This window comes from Dipodomys spectabilis, unplaced genomic scaffold (genome assembly GCF_019054845.1).
Source record: "Dipodomys spectabilis isolate Male_0828 unplaced genomic scaffold, ASM1905484v1 ptg000108l, whole genome shotgun sequence".
In the NCBI taxonomy this organism is placed as follows: domain Eukaryota; kingdom Metazoa; phylum Chordata; class Mammalia; order Rodentia; family Heteromyidae; genus Dipodomys; species Dipodomys spectabilis.
This window is the reverse complement of record NW_024870785.1, coordinates 4,508,990-4,525,060: the sequence shown is the minus strand read 5'-3', so window position 1 is coordinate 4,525,060 and position 16,071 is coordinate 4,508,990. Positions and strand designations below refer to the sequence as shown.

The 16,071-nt window shown below is 61.8% G+C and overlaps 2 protein-coding genes across 2 annotated transcripts in view; one reads left to right on the top strand and one right to left on the bottom strand.

Annotated features, from left to right (window-relative positions):
* Ehd4 (EH domain containing 4) overlaps positions 1-16,071 on the top strand; it is a 738,029-nt gene that overhangs the window by 632,541 nt on the left and 89,417 nt on the right. The window lies entirely within an intron of this gene.
* On the bottom strand, positions 1,044-11,394 carry Dll4 (delta like canonical Notch ligand 4). The gene is made up of 11 exons (XM_042687905.1): positions 11,326-11,394; positions 10,947-11,219; positions 10,345-10,402; positions 9,224-9,493; positions 8,530-8,590; positions 8,311-8,441; positions 6,654-6,823; positions 6,265-6,484; positions 4,323-5,028; positions 2,628-2,736; positions 1,044-2,113 (listed from the first exon to the last, which is right to left on the bottom strand). The coding sequence occupies exons 1-11, from the start codon at positions 11,392-11,394 to the stop codon at positions 2,108-2,110; spliced, it is 2,073 nt and encodes a 690-aa protein (XP_042543839.1). The 3' UTR covers positions 1,044-2,107.

Sequence of the window (16,071 nt, the reverse complement as noted above, 5' to 3'; positions counted from 1 at the left end):
AGAGTGAGGTCCTGTTGTTCTTCCCCCTGCTGCCGGCTTAGGCTGTGGGAACGGTTCCCTGAATGTTTTCCTGTTTGATACCCTGTGTGTGCAGCGGGGAGAAGGGGCCAACCGTGAGTGGAAAGCGTGGAGTGAGTGCATGCATGCTCCTGTGACTCCACAAGCAGACCCACAGGCCCAGGGCCCAAAAGTTCTGTGTCAGGGAGAGAAGGAAGAAGGTCGGGGCTGGCAGGTTTGCTTTGCTTTGGGTAGTAAGTAGGATTCCACCAGGAGCAGGGCAGCTGGTGGGTCTATTCTGTGTTACTGTGCACAGGGTGAGGGCTGGGAACATCTGCTCAGCTTTTTGTCAATGGCTCATTTTCTCATCACTTGCTCTCTGAGTTTTGTTTGTATTGGGGGGGGGGGACTGTGACACCCTAGGGACTATCCTAGGCCTTAGAGGAAGCTGGGCCTGGAGAAGACTGGAAACTCCCTCGTTAGTGTCTCGGCCAGAGAAACCCAGGGAAGGCTCTGACTCCTCCCTCCTGTCCAGCCTCCAAAATCCTCCAGCAGCTCTGCACAGCCAGGGGCCCAGACCCTCAAAGGGACCCCAGCCCCAGCCCAGTTCTTCACTGGGGCTGAGAAAACAGCAAGGTGACAGTCCATCTAAAAACCTCCCTCAAGTGGCAAAAAGGACCCAATGGGGACTTAGAGGCCGCATCAGCTGATCAAAATCCTTTTGAATAAGAGAAAAACAGGTAGAACTGTGGAGCACCCCCCCCCCCAAATAAAAACAAACTGTTTCAGGTTTGGGGAGAGAGGGAGGAGAGGGAGCTACCTTCCACCCTAAGGAATGGTGGGAGGTGCGGAGCTCAGCCACCAGTCTCCAAGTCACCAGGCAAGGAAGGCTAGCTCACGCTGGGCTCCCCAGAGGCTGCACTGGGACAAGGGCCCTGTCACCCCACACCAAGCCCAAGCACAGAAGCGCATGGTTCTGGAAGGGCACCCAGCAGCCACAGAAAAGGTTAGAATTCTCTGCTGTCACAAAAACAGGACCCAAGCAGTAATAAAATCCTGTACACATCTGTTCCACATTATAAATACACGTTATATACAAAATAATGTTATAAAATGTAGAAAGGTCAGTGCTTCTGATTCTTAAATTATCAAAATACTAGATTCCAAAATAAACTACAAATAAAAAATAAAACCTCATATTATTGATTTCTGAAGGTCGGTTTCGAGGGTAGTCTAGGAGCTGGAATGAACACAGGCAGAGCCCAGACTCAAGATCGTAGGAACAGGTTTGAGCAGGGGGGGAAAAGGGGTCCAGGCAGCAGCAGCCCCCAATTTTCCCCTCAGTGGAATTTCCACTGTAACTGCCCTGAGCTTCCCGGCGCTGCCTGGTTACCCCCCTGCTGCTGTAGGCCCCCAGCCCATCTGCTCCTGGAAGCCCGAAGGCCACAGGGCGGTGGAAGCTGGACAAGATCTACCGACCCTCACCCAGCAGCGAGGCCAGGGAGAGGCCGGGTAGCTCCCGAGCAAGGCTGCCTGCAGACAGAAAGCTGTCTCTTCAGGTACACCTCACCTGCTGGGCAACCCCTGCCAAAACGGCACCCAGTGGCCTTCCTGCCCACAGAGCCCAGCCTGCGCTGGCCCCTCTCTCCTTTCGGATGTAAGCCCAGCTGTCATTGTGGCGCCTGGGCCAAAGGCACTTTGGGAAACAGATGCCGGTGGAGGCCACAGCAGGTCTGAGCCCCACGGCTACTGCCGCCTCTCTCTTCTGGAAAACAGGCCAGGGCTCCTCTCTGGAGCCCTGTGAAGGCCACTGCTGGCAGAGCGGGTCCAAGTGGCACCTTGGAAACCAGCTCGAGTGTTCTCCTGGCTCTTCAATGCCATTGCCCAGGCTGGCAGAGCTGCCAATCTGATAGACAGACTCCCGCAGGTATGCAGGGCCGGTCCATCTCTTGGCAAGTTCACAGTCTGTCCAATTCCTGCCATTCCCTCCTCCTCCTGAGAGCAGCACGGTGCATATTAAAGACGTCCCATCCAGGATGCAATGTAAACAATGCAGAAGGAAGGTCCAGCTGCTGGGCCCAAGCTGGGGTGTTGTGGGCATCTTTGTGCCTTATACCTGGAGAGCACGTACAAAGTGGGGAAATGGGTTATTCTGAGTTCCGCCCCCTCTAGGACTGCCATGGGCTTTCCCGGGGGAAGCTGATGGGGTGGGCAGGAGCAGGGACAGGGCACGAGGCAGTCTCCTTGGTCTTCTACCCAAAAACACACGCGTGCCTGAGCTTGCACTTGTGATCCAATGAAAGGGGTCAGGAGGGCATAAAGCAACCCCCCCCCCCCCCCCAGCACCTGGGAAGTGGTTTCTGGGAGTTGGCTAGAAGCCATGGCTGCTCTGCCAAGCACCAACACAGCAGCAAAGACAAGGCCAGGCGCGCCACCTGGCTCCTGTTTCACGCCCTCTGTGGCAACAAGGACAGCAGGGGCCCAAGAGCCACTGAACAGGGTCCACTGAGCAGGGCTTCGGGTCCAACCCCTCAGGAGGTGGCCCACAGGTTGAGGGTGAGCAGGCCACTCTCCCTTCCCCGCTGGGCAGGAAGCAATGTGCTATGAGGAGAGGCCAGCCCCGCACTCACCTCGGTGGCAATGACACATTCATTCCTCTCTTCTGATATCAAACACACAGACTGGTACATGGAGTCCCGGGGGGAGCAGATCGCTGATATTCGACACTCTGGCTTTTCACTGAGGGAATACAAGACAGGCAAGCATGAGGAAGGGAGGCGGGGAAAGATGAAGGTGGGGGGCTCCAAGGGGGGGGGTAAGGGGCACTAATCTGGAGCCCAGAGAGCCAAGGGGCCAGTTGACAGGTGATTCAGGAGAAGACCAGGCTGGAGGTGCAAAATGCGGCCTTGTAGAGGGGCCAATGCGGGACAGACAGTGAGGCACAGGGCCTCAAGTGGATCAGAAAAGTCACAGGCCTAGAAGCAGCCAGCACTGCCACCATGGAAAGATGGAAGTCACGAGAGACAAGAGTGTGGAACCTTGGCAGTAGTACATGGACGAGCAGGAGGTCTTTCCTAGTAAATACCCCCAAGCAGGAGTCTTTATTTCATTTATGCATGTGTATGCATGTGTGCATGTGTGCACATGTATATTTGTGTGCGTGCAAACATACACTACTACTGGGACTTGAACTCAGTGCCGGGTGCTGTCTCTTAACTTTTTGCTCAAGGCTGGTGCTCTACTACTTGAGCCATAGTTCTACTTCCAGCTTTGTTGGTTAATTGGATATGTTTCATGGGCTTTCCTGCCTGGGCTGGCTTCAAACCGCAACCCTGAGATCCTACCCTCCGGAGTAGCTAGGGTTACAGGTGTGAGCTGCCAGCACCTGGCTAGGAATTAGTTATTTATTTAGACAGTACTGGGATTCGAATGCTTGCTTGAGCTTCTCCCTTGCTAGGCAAGCACTCAGCCATGCTTCTAGCTCTTCTGCTCTGGCCATTTTTGATACAGGATCCTGCTTTTTGCCAGGACCCCCAACCCTATTTTGTGTTTTCTGCTGTAGCTTGGATAATAGGCATGCATCACTATACCAAGTTTTTTTGTTGTTGTTGTTGAGATAAGAGTCTGAAGAACTTTTTACCTATTCTCTACCTCCTGAGTAGCAGGATTATAGGTAGAAGCCAAGGGCATTGCTATCTTCTGTGTCTGTACTAGGGCTTGAAGTAAGGGACTGGGAGCTGTCCTTTAGCTTTTTTGCTCAAGGCTGGTGCTCTACTACTTGAGCCAAAGCCTCATTTCCAGCTTACGCTGGTTAATTGGGGATAAAAGGATCTCATAGACTTTCTGCCGGTTGGCTTGGGAACTACAAACCTCAAATCTCAGCCTCCTGAGTAGCTAGGATTATGACATGAGCAACTAGCTCCCAGAGAAATGTAGCTATTTTTCCCAAGCTGATCTGGACCTCAAATTTGGGAGACTGAGACAGGAGGATCATGAGTTTGGTACTAGCCTGCAAGGTCTCACATCCTTGTCTCAATAACAAAAAAACAACCACCAAAAAGACATTATTTTTGTTGTTGTTGTTGTTGGTCGTGGGGCCTGAATTCTAGGCCTGGGCGCTGTCCCCTTCAACTCAAGGCTCACGCTCTACCACTTGAGCCACAGCGCCACTTCCGGCTTTTTCTGCTTATGTGGTGCTGAGGAAGGCAAGGCAAACACTCTACTCCTGAGCCACCTTCCCAGCCCAACATCATTTGTTTAAAAGCAGTCAAGACTAGCCAGCCTCCCATGACCAGATAGGCCCTGGTGGTCCTGGCGCTGCTTACCTGTGTAACCGCAGTGGCACCTTCTCTCCTAAGCTCTTGTCACTGTGGGGATACTTCCCCGGCAGGGTCCCCCGACCCAGGTGGCCCGGGGCCAGATTATAGTCCAAAGTGTGGTTCTGGTGTTTGCCACAGTTGGACTTATCCAGGCCACAGTCCACCTCCAGCTCCTTCTTCTGGTTTGTGTTCTTGAGCTGGGCGGCTGGGATCAGGTTGTCCTTCTGGAAGTCCGACAGGTTGTTCATGGCCTCCCTGCTGCTATCATCCGGCCGCCGAAGCCGTAGCTGCCGCACAGCCACCGCCACCATGCCCAGCAGTACCAGCACCACCACCAGCCCCACGCCCAGGGAGACGGCTACCCAGGGGAAGCTGGGCGGCAAGCCCACGGGGAACTCGCAGCGGCTGCCCACGAAGCCGTAGGGGCAGTTGCAGACAAAGCTGTCCATGGAGAGGCCTGCGTAGCAGGTGGCCCCATTGAAGCAGGGACCCGAGGCACAGGCATTGCTGGCTGTCCGCACCTCACAGCGCCTGCCTGAAAAGCCAGCAGGGCAGGTGCACACGGGCCCGTTCTCCAGGTGGTGGCAGGTGCCACCGTTGGCACAAGGGCTGTGGGAACAGTCGCCACCCATGCTGAGTTCACAGTGGGGGCCTGTGAATCCGGGACGGCAGCGGCACATGCGGGTCGGACCTCTGTTCAGACACTGGCCCCCTGCATGGACAGAGACACGGTCAGAAACCCCCCGGCCCGGCCCTGAGCTCTGGCCCTCTTGTCTCCATGCTCATTGCCGGCATGGACAGGGCCCATTGTAAAGAGAACTGAACAGTCTCACGACACCTAGAGTTTAGGATGATCCCACTCTCTAAGCTTCGGTAGGCTCCTGGATGCAAAGTGCTAGCACATGGCAGAGCTTTAGAATCAAGACAGATAGGATTCGAATCTCAGCGGTCTTTTTATTTTATGTTTATTGTGCTGAGCCTGGGCGCAGTCCCCGAGTTTCTTTTACTTAAGACTGGTGGCTCTACTAACTTGAGCCACAGCCCCACTTCCAGGTTTTTCTTTTTTTGTTGTTAGTTTTAAGAGATAAAGAGTCTCATTGACTTTCCTGTCCAGATTGACTTTAAACTGCAATCCTCAGATTTCAGCCTCCTGAGTAGCTAGGATTATGGGCATGAGCCATGGGCACCCGGCTCAACTACCTAGAGTTCTCTAGGTCAGAATCTGGTACCAGATGATTTTCCTCATCCTTAAGCCTTGGTTAAATTGGAATAGTGTACTGTCCCCTTCGCAGAATTGGTAAGAGGTGTAAGAAGGCCAGAGCCCATGATGGCCGCATGTAGTAAATACTCAAAGAAATGTCATTTCGCCTTCAACCCGCACCAAAGATGGGAGATGGGAATTATTATCCCACTCAATGATGAAGAAATTGTGGCTCCAGGGGTTGATGACAGTAGATTCCATCAAACCCTTCCCAATCCCTCTCCAGCTCCTAAGCTTCCCTCCCGCCCTGCACCGTCTGCCTGCCTTACAAGAAGACACTTGAAGACAAGCATACCACATGCTTTGGATCCCAAAAGATGCTGCACATTCTAGATGACTTGTGCCACACCCACAGGAGGCCTCCAGGAACAGGACTCTGACCCCATCATTGGTCTTCCTGAGTGGGGACATGAAGCCCAGGATTTCTGGGAAGGGTCAAGAGGCCACCCAGGCAGGCCAAGGCTCTGCCATGAGGCAAGAATGGCACACAAAGTGGACAGCACCCCTTACCTGGCTCCCCCTTCAACACCCCCCCCCAGCTGATCAAGCAAGCTCTTCACATTCCTGAGCCACTGAGAGCACAGTGTAAATGGCCAGTGACAGACAGGTCTCTGTCCTCTCTACCCTCCGTCGCCAGCAGGCTTTCTCGCTGCAGATGCCTGTAGGTTAGCAAGGCAAAGGACTTACCATTGGCACATGGGTTGTTGGTGCACCTGTCCACTTTCTTCTCGCAGTTGGAACCAGTGAAGGTGGGGGGGCATTCACAGGCATAGCTGGCCCCCTGGTTGTGCTCCCGGCAGGAGCCTCCGTTGAAGCAGGGAGAGTCAGCACAGGTCAAAGTGCTGTGTTCGCAATGCAGGCCATAGTAGCCTGGGGGACACAGGCAGTGGTAGCCATCTTTCTGGTCCTGGAGAGAGACCAGAAAGGGCTAAAGTCAGACTCTGGGAGGTATGGGCATGAGACTGGGGGGCTGTGCTCCCCTCGCCCTCTATGCTTGTCCAGGGCTGTGACACCCATTGGCTAATCTGGTTGGGGGGTGCCTGGATGCCTGTGCTGGTGTGGGCCCCGGGCCTCACCTCACAGCTGCCGCCATTGCGACAGGGGTTGCTGTCACACTCTCTGAGTTCCAGCTCACAGTCCACACCAGTGTAGCCAGGGGCACAGGTGCAGGTGTAGCTCCGCTGCCCACTATTGGAACATGTGGCCCCGTTCTTGCATGGGGAGTGGTGGGTGCAGTAGTTGAGGTCTGCAGAGACAGGAAATGAGCAGCTAAGCAGGGCTAGGGAACAATCTACCTTGGTGTCCTTGAGGTACTGCTTCACTCTGTGCTTACCCGCCCCTCTCCTGCCGGTAAAATCATAAATGTAGAAGTGCCTAGAAGCACCTATGATAACAGGTACAATTAATCAAGCCTGGAAAACACCACTGGATAACATCCTACCAGGTAGACTTATAAACAGAGCCTGGGGGCGGGGAGGGGGAGTACAGAGGAAGGCCCCAGGTCAGGGAGGGAGCCAGAAAAGGCTTCTGGGGGAAAGGCCGCGTAGATCACCCTGGAAGGAAGGGTAACGTTTCAAGAGGTGGCAAGAGGAGAGGCAAGAGCCACCATAGGTAGGGACCAGACTTTTTTTTTTTTTAAGAAAGAGGTATTAAAAGGGTATTTTGAACAATAAGTATTTGTTTTCTTATTGGAGAAGGACTGGGAAGGGAAGCCAGACAGAGCAAATAGAGGGACTATGAGGGTTGTGTTTGCATATGATGAGTATACAACTTGTGTCAGGGAGATAATGAGTAGGAACCAGAGGAGGGGGGCAGAAAGGAGAAAGACAGACAGACATGGACAGACAGACACAGACACACACACACACACACACACCCTAGGGACTGAATTCTACGCCTTTACTGGCAGCAAGTCAGTAGTGAAGGTGGGCGGGGGGCCTTTACTGGCCTAAGCAAGTTGTTTCCAGCCTGGCAAAGTCCTCCCCACCCTCCCAGGCCTGTATGCTGTGCCTCCATGGCAGCAGGTGCACTGGTTGACCCTGAAAATAGGAAGCTGCAGCTGCCTGCCAGGATGCAGAAGAAGCTCCTTTCCTCAAGGTTGGGGCTCAAAGACCCCAGTGTAGGCAGAAGAGTAATGAGTCCCAAATACCAGGTAGAGACTGTGTGGGCTCAGGCACTAGGGAAAGCAGGAGACTGTGTCCACACCGAAAAGTCAGTTAGAGTTGCTCCATCTGGGGTGACCAGTGGGCACACCCCACCAGACAGCTGTTTAGGGGAGAACTGCTCAAACAGCTCTGGAAGGTTAGCAAACACTCAGGGGGTTAATAGGTAACCACAAGGCAGAAAAAGGAACTGAGCCTGGCATCCCTTTCTCTTTGGCCTTGCTAGAATTTATGAGTGCAACCTCCAGGCTGCCAATCTGTCACCCTCCTGACTTCACCTGGCTCCCCAGCACCTGCAGAAGAGGGACCCATGACCTCATGCTGCACTCGGTGCAAGGATTCTTTTCAAAGCTCCCAAGATAGGACTCGGGCAGAGCTCAGTGGAGGAGCATTTGCCTATCCTATGCCAAGCCATGGGTTTGATTCCCATGAAAACACACACACACACACACACACAGAGGTCCCGACATCCTTCAAGGCTAATGGGAACACCAAGTTAGCAACCACTAAGGAAGGGTCCAAGGCAGCACTGGGTTGCAGTGCCTGCCTCATCTCTCTGGCCCACACTCACCTTGGTCACAGAACAGGCCTCCCCAGCCCTCCTTGCAGGTGCACTGCCAGGGTGTGGTACAGGTGCCGTGGCGGCAGCCGTTGTGCGGGATACATTCGTTGCACAAGCGGCCCTGCCATCCTGGGCGGCAGCTGTGGGACAAAAGGGAGGCTGAGAGTGAGGAGGGTGGCCTGCTGCCCCGGGGAGGCTCCTCACCCCCCTTTCCCGTCCTCTACTCACAGGCACTCAGCTGGCTTGCTGCAGTAGCCATTCTGTTCATGACAGCCAGAGAGACAGAGTGCTGAGGAAAGAAAAGAAGGCTGAATAAGATCAGGGTGCCACGGCCTCGGGTCCTAGTCTCCCTTCCAGACCGACTACTTTCCTGGGCTCATTTCCCACTTCTGATCGCCCATAACCCTGGCACTCTTAGGGGGAAAAGATATGGACAAAAGGAGGAGAAGCCATGCCGGGGATCTTTGCGTGTTCTGACATGATGGGGAGCAGCACTGAGAAGAGCAGGAGGTTTGAGTCCAAGACCCCCTCAACAGGCCCAAGTAGTCCTGAGGCCCAGCTAGGAGCGTTCCAGACCCACTCTCATTAATTTGTATTGTTTGGTGCCAGTATTAGGGCTTGCACTCAGGGCCTCTTGCTCTTGCTTGATGTTTTTTTACTCATGGCTGGAGCTCTACCACTAGGGCCAAACTTCCACTTCAGCTTCTTAGCTGATTAGCTGGGGATAAGAGTATCACAGTCTTTTCTGCCTCCCACTGTCTTTGAACTGTGATCTTCACTGAGCCTCCTGAGGAGCTGGGAGCCTGAGCCACAAGTGCCAGGCTTGGTCAGGGAGGCGGACTGTGGCTGAGACTACTCTGCCCCCTATACTTGCTTGGGGACACCCCAACCCCTCCATCCAGATGGGGACTGGGCTGCTTACGCTGATCACAGTACTCCCCAGTCCAACCGGGCAGACAGGACAGGCTGCCGTCAGGCTGGCACACGTAGTGACCAAAGCGATCGTTGCGTTTCTTGCACAGACGGGAGCAGTTCTCTCCATAGTAGTTGTCACTGCAGATGACCCGGTAGGAGTAGCTCAGCTTGGTGAGGGGAAGAGTGCTGGTTTGTTCATCCCGCAGCCAGTTCTGACCCACCGTGAGGGAGCGCTGGATGGAGATCTGGCTGATGAGGGAGTCTGGTGGCGGGGCCTCTGAGGAGCAGAGGGTCGGGTCAGGGAGCGCAGTGACCGCTGCCCAGTGCCTCCTTGGCTGTGACCCTTCCGGTTAACCAACCAATCAACCCCACTACCACCACGGGCCTCTCCCTGCAAGCAGGCCAGGAGCCCTGCTGCTTAGATGCGCACGGGGGTCTGATAGCATTCAAGGAGGGGACAATGGAAAGTTGTTAAGATATATATCCCAGTGTGCTGCAGGCAGATATGGAGGCGAGAGAGGAAAAGAGGTCAAAATGGGGAGGGGGGAAAAAAAACAACAAACGGTGGAGGGAGAAAGAGAGAAAAAGAAAAGCTTCCTAAGGAGGTGGTCAGGAGCAGGGGCTTCTTGGTGCCTGTGCTGGGGTTCTACCCCAGAGGTAGGCGATGGTGGTGCTTTTTTATTTTTTTTTTTCCTTTTCAAAGTGAGAATTGTTGTGCTGCTGAAATATCCTCTTCCTCTGTGTCAGAACAACATCCCAAAGCCATTATTCCCTTTCCAAAGGAGCGGAATTCGCGAAAGGTGTAAAATACAGGAAGGGGCCCGTCAGCGGCGCTGGCAGCCTCGGCCTTTCTCACCGCTGCGCTCCCCGCGTTCCCACGCCAAAAATAACCCGCAGGAAACGCAATTGTGCTGGGAGTCCAGGCAGCGGGCGGAATCCGAGCGTCCAGCGCGGGGCGCAGCTCCGGGCCAAGCCGGGCGTCCTGTCCCCCCACCCCGGCCCGGCCCGGCGCGGCGCCCCCGCCCCGCCGCCCCCGCCGCCGCCGCCGCCGCCGCCTCCACCTTAACCCCTGCGGCGCCGCCGCGCGGTGTCGCCCCCGCGTGGCGGCGGGCGGAGCTCGCCACTCACCTGGCCGCAGGTCGTCCCCGGGCGCGTGCCAGGCTTCGATGATGAGTGAGAAGGTGCCCTGGGAAACGGAAAGGGAGGGGGGAGGGAGGAGAGATGGTGAGATGAGCAAGGCGGGACGGGGGGCGGGCGGGGGGGGGGGCTCGAGGCGGCCAGGTTTAATTAATCTAATTGCAGGATACAGTTACTGCGCCCGCCCGGGTCAACATAACGGGTCTGCGGCGCTCGCTCGCGGCGGCGGCGGCGGCGGCGCGCTAGCCGGGAGGGCGGAGGAGAACCCCGGGGTGGCGATGGGGGGGCCGGAGTGTAAGCGAGAGCCAGGGACGCCAGGTGACAGGTAATGGAACTCGGGAACCCAGAGCCGCCCAGGGAGGAAGGGAGCGCAGGGAAAACTGCCCCTTGGGGGGAGATGAGGTCCGCAGAGAAGAATCGGGAAGAAAGGACTTGGGAGGGAATGCCCGCCTTGGACACCTCCGCCCCGAGGGAACTGGTGGTGGTGGGGACGACAAATGGGGAGAGGACGGGGCTTGGCGGGGTCCCCAGGACGCACTCCCTCCTTTCGGCGCCCTCCCCCACCCCCCGCCGCCGTCGGGGTCCGTGCTCACCGGCCAGGTGAAATTGAAGGGTAGTTGGAGAGGGTTGCGGCCCCCGCCGCTGCTGTCATCTCGGATGGCGAAGGAGTTGGTGCCCAGCACCGGCGTGGAGACGTTGCCGAAGGTGCAGTGGCCGTAGGAGACCACGGCCTGGAAGTGCTTCAAGCAGACGCGAAAGAAAGTCCGGCAGCCGGGCTCGCACGGCCGCCCGCTGGCCAGGACGCCGCGCTCGTTGGCGAACTCCAGCAGCTGCAGCTGGAAGACGCCGCGCTGGCCGGCGGCGCGCTGTGGCCGGGGAGAGGGGGGGGAGGAAGGGGGACGTCAGCGCGGCCGGCCCCGGGCCCCCCGGAACCCCCGGGCGAGGCGGGACGGGGCGCGGGACGCGCGTTACCTGCTGCTGCCAAAGCGCCACCAGCAGCAGTAGCGCCCAGCCCGAGGCGCTCCGGGACCTGGCCGCCATCCCCCGGGGCGTCGCTCTGTCCTCCTCCTCCTCTCCCCCCCGGCCGGCCTCGACTCTTGCTTCTGCGGGGGGGAACGCCGCTTTCCCGCGCGTCCGCCGCGGGGGGGGGGGGGGAAGCTGGCTCCTCTCGGGACGCGGCTCCTCGCTAGATCCGGGCAGCCGCCTCCCTCGGAAGGTAATCCAGGTGAGCGCGGCGGCGCGGCGCTGGCTGTCGTCGTCCGGCTAAATCCTGGGGCTGCCGGCCGGCGGGGGCTGGGGCCCGGGGTTCGGGGCGGCGGGGACGGCGCGGCGCTCGCTCGGCCTCGTGCTCCCGGCCCGCGCGCAGCGCCGCTACTGAAACCTGCGCGCTCGGCGGCCTTTCTTATATATATCGGCCCCTCTGGTCGCCGCCTGTCAGTCAGCCGGACTCCCGGCCACTTTCCCCTCCCCTCCCCGGCCGGCCTCTCGGCGCGACAGTCCCAGCGCCGACCAGAGGGGGCCTCCGCCCCCGCCGCTCCCCCTCCCCGCGGCCCGCCGCGCGCGCGTCCCCGCCCCCGGCTCCTCTCCGGACCCCTCGGCCCCCAGCGCCGCGCGCGCGCGGGGTGACCGGCCCCGCAGGGTCGCTGGCTGAAGGGCTGAGACCCCCACACACACACACACAACCCGGGTGCGAGCGGGTGGTGGGCGCGTGGCGGGGGGGGGGGGCCGGGCGGGAGGTGAGCGGGTGGTTCCCGGATGGGGGGGGGCGGGGCGGGGACAACAGGGAGTCCCCGCGGGCGGCGCCACGGCCGCGGGCGCTCGGTACCTGCGCCTCCCAGCAGGTAAAAGAAAGAAAGAGAACGGAAGTCCGGAGAGCGAAAACGGGGGCTCCGCTGGCCTTTCCCTGCCCGGACCCCTTTTGCCTCTCGGGCCTCCAACCTAGCGGCGCCCGGCGGCCGGGGAGCCGGCGGTGCGGTGCCCTCTCCGCGGCCGCTCGGGGGCCGGGCCGGGGGTGGGGGGCGGGTTGGTGGCAGGCGTCGGAGGCGGGGCTCCCCGTGCACCTGGTGGGCGTCTCCCGGCCCGGCGGCGGGGCGTGCCCCGCGCGTGCCTTCTCCCTGCTCCCCGGCCCCCCGCCTGGGCTCGGCTCGTGCCAGCGCCCGGACGCCGGGTCCCCGGGGTGGGGGCGCAGGGGCCGGGCCGCGGAGGTGGGGGCGTCCGCAGCTGTATGGAGATGAGGCCCGGGCCCGCCCCCCTGCGCCTGCCTCCCTCACCTGGGCCGGGCGCAGCTCCGCGGCCCCCCGCCGCGCTCCCCGCCTCCCTGCCGCCGCCCCAAGCCCCAGCCCGCGTCCCGTCGCTCCGCTGAGGCGGGCAGGGGCGCTCCGGTGTCCGGAGCTGCCTCGGGCCACGGGAGAGTAAAGTTTGGGGGGGAGGGTGCTGAGGCCCGGGGGGGGGGTGCCCCCGCCCTCACCCCCGAGGGCAGGGCAAGGGGTGGAACTGGAGGAAAACTCGCGCGCGGATCGGCGTGTTTGAGTGTCGGGCGGTCTCGCCCACGCCGCGCTCCCGAGTGGCCCGCACTCCCGGGGCGGCCGCGGCGCAGCTGCGCGCCCCGGAACCGGTCGAGGTCCCCGGAGGCCGCGGACCAGAGAGAGGGCCAGCTTCTCCCGGCCCCGGGGGGCGCCGCGGAGGGCGGCGGGGGTCCTGGGACTTCAGCTGTCAGCTCGCCCGCGTGGCGAAGACGGCCGTCCGACGATAAGATCAGTGGGGAGGGGGGGCGCGGGGACGCGGTGCGGGGCCCCCGGGAGGCCGCGGGGGTGGGGGGCGCGCGGCCCGGCAGCTGCCGGTGCCCAGCACGGTCTGATTTTTTTTTTTTTTTTTTTTTGGAGATGGATGGTGGCGATGAAGGACGGAGGAGGAAAGGATGAGAAACAAGAGGTTGGGAGCGTGGGTTGGGGGAGGGGCGAGGTGAGGAGCCGGGCTCCGGGGTCCCCCACGCACGGCCTCCCCTCCCAGCCACCATCTGGCGCGAGCGGGTTGGCGTGGGCCACCGAGGCGGGGCGGGGTGTGGGGGGGCGGCAGATGGGCCCAGGCTGCGCTGGAGAGTTAATGTAGGTTAAGGGCAGGCGGAGTCCCGGGCTCCGGGAGGCCGGGCCGGGCCGGGCCGGGCCCGGGCGCGTCGGGGCCGGCCTCCCGCCCTGGGCGCTTCCCGATCCGAACTCCGCAGATCTCTGGGCATTGCCTGGGAATGCCAGCGGCTGCGCCCCGGGCCGACACGCGCCTCTCCCGCCCGTGGCACCTGCCGGCCTGGCCGGCCCATCGTGACGGACCCGGAACGTTTTCCACCCCTAAACACACCCGGCCTGGTGTGCTCCCCCTCAAAAGATAGACAAGGACCAAGCGGGAGCTGTGAGGTTGGGGCCTGGCCGGGCACTGCCGGGGGCTCACACCTGTGACCCTAGCTCACGGGGGGGGGGGGGGGGGTGAGCGCTGAGGATCGCGGTTCGGAGCCAGCCCCGGCAGGAAAGTCCGCGCGACTCCTAGCTCCAAAAAGCCAAACGTGGAGCTGTGGCTCACGTGGTAGAGCATCGGCCTTGAACCTAAAAGCTTAAGGGACACTGCGGGGCGGGGGCGGGGGGAGAGGAGGGGGAGGTGGGATCTTTATTATCATCGGAGATGGGCAATGCAAGGATCCTGCAGGTGTCCAAAGCCTCCGGATCCAGGAGGAGGAGAGTGTCAACTTCATCCCACAGGAGCTCTGGGCCGGGCCAGGACACGTCCTTGGCACTACTGGGAGGATAGCAAGCGTTGGGGGGCGTTTGCTGAGCGGGGGAGGCTCGGCCCAGGGAATCTAGGGGGGGGCTCCTCTCTTCTCCCACCTGCCGCCTAGAGCTGGGGAAGCCACCTGCTCTCTGGGGGTGGGTGTCAGAGGAGAGGGAGGCTGTGAGGGAACGGGAGTCCAGCGGCTGACGGTGGACCTGGAGTGCAGGACGCCGGAGAGCCTAGAACCACCATCCGAGTTCCCCACCGGCTGCTCGGCCCCGCCGCCGACCGCGGCCGGCGCGCCCGCCTCACGGCCCCGGGGTCCGCGGCCCCCGGAGCCCTGGCCCCTGGTGGGCGCCACCTCGCGTGCCAGCGCTCAGTCTCAGCGTCAGGCGGGATCTCAGCCCCTGGGGCAGGGGTTCGCCAAGGTCACCCCCAGACTGACCCTGGCTTATAGGAGGGGGCAGCCTCGTAGAGCCTCGGGATTCCTTCCAAGGCTGGAGGCCTGCAAGCCCTTCCCAGGGCGCAGAACGCAGCGGCCAGGTCCCCGCGTCGTTTGCCTCTCCCCTCCCCCAACGCACCTCCCCGGGGACCCCCCATCCCCCCCCCCCGGGACAGGGCGCGGCGGGGCCGCCCATCCCCTCCCCCCCGGGACAGGGCGCGGCGGGGTCCCCCATCCCCTCCCCCCCACGAGGGCAGGGCGCGGCGGGGTCCCCCATCCTCTCCCCCCCACGGGGGCAGGGCGCGGCGGGGTCCCCCATCCCCTCCCCCCCACGCAGGGCGCGGCGGGGTCCCCCATCCCCTCCCCCCCACGGGGGGCAGGGTGCGGCGGGGTCCCCCATCCTCTTCCCCCCACGCAGGGCGCGGCGGGGTCCTCCATCCCCTCCCCCCCACGGGGGGCAGGGTGCGGCGGGGTCCCCCATCCTCTTCCCCCCACGCAGGGCGCGGCGGGGTCCCCCATCCCCTCCGCCCCCCCCGCAGGGCGCGGCGGGGTCCCCCCATCCCCTCCGCCCCCCGCAGGGCGCGGCGGGGGTCCCCCATCCTCTCTGCCCCCCGCAGGGCGCGGCGGGGTCCCGGCCTCAGCGCCCCGGGCAGGCGGGGGTGGCGGGGGGCGGGCCGGGCCGGGGCGCGCGGCGGTCGCCGCGGAGCAGGGGCCACGTGCGGGGAGCGGCGGGGGCCCCCGGAGCTGCACAGAAGGCGGGGGAGATTTGCAAACTGTTGCTGCCACATGGCTGCCCCATTCGGCCCATTCACATTGAAATGAGGCCGGCGCGTGCCTCATCTGCCGCCGGGCGCTGCCACGCGTCAGGCCCGGCCCGCCGCGTGCCAACTGGGGCAGTGGGGCTGGCAGGGCCCGGGCTGCCCGCCGCGGGGGCCCCCCCGCAGCCGGGCGGGGGGCGGGGTGGGAAAGGAGCCGCCCGACCTCTCCCCCCCACTCCCGCCCCCAGCCATCCCGGCGCCGCCGTCTCTCGGACCTTGGCCCCGCGGGCAGGGAGGGAACCGGCAGAAAGGCCTGCGGGACGCTGGGGTTCCGAGGGGGCCCGGGATCGATGCCGCCGCCCCCCCCCCCGCAGATGCGCCCCGCCAGCGCTACTCTCCATCTGCCGCCGCTCGCACCTGCCGGTCAATAAATCGATTTTACAATTTAATGCAGCAGCTTCCCGCCCGCCCGCCCCGGGACAGATGCCGCCGCAGAACCTCTGCCCCCCACCCCCACCCCGGCCGGCCCTCCCCTCGAGGGGCGCCAGCGGTGAGCGGCTGGGCTTCCCGCGGCGCCCTGGGCACCCCGCTCTCCGGGCCCGTTCCAGTCCCCCCCCCCCCCCCCCCGCAGGCCACAGCAGATCCCTACAGTGGAAGAGGATGACGATGAACCGGTCCCTGGCTTTGCCCAGGGACTGCATGGGAGGAACAGGGCGCAGAAGGCCAGCGCAGGTGGCTCCCGCCTGTGACCCTAGCTACTCA

Coding starts and splice junctions, on each gene's coding strand:
- Dll4 (XM_042687905.1), bottom strand. CDS start 11,394: ATGGCGGCCAGGTCCCGGAGCGCCTCGGGCTGGGCGCTACTGCTGCTG. Junction 10,403..10,946: donor CCTTCAATTTCACCTGGCCG/GTGAGCACGGAC, acceptor TCCGTTTCCCAG/GGCACCTTCTCACTCATCAT. Junction 6,824..8,310: donor AGGCCTGTTCTGTGACCAAG/GTGAGTGTGGGC, acceptor CTGTCTCTGCAG/ACCTCAACTACTGCACCCAC.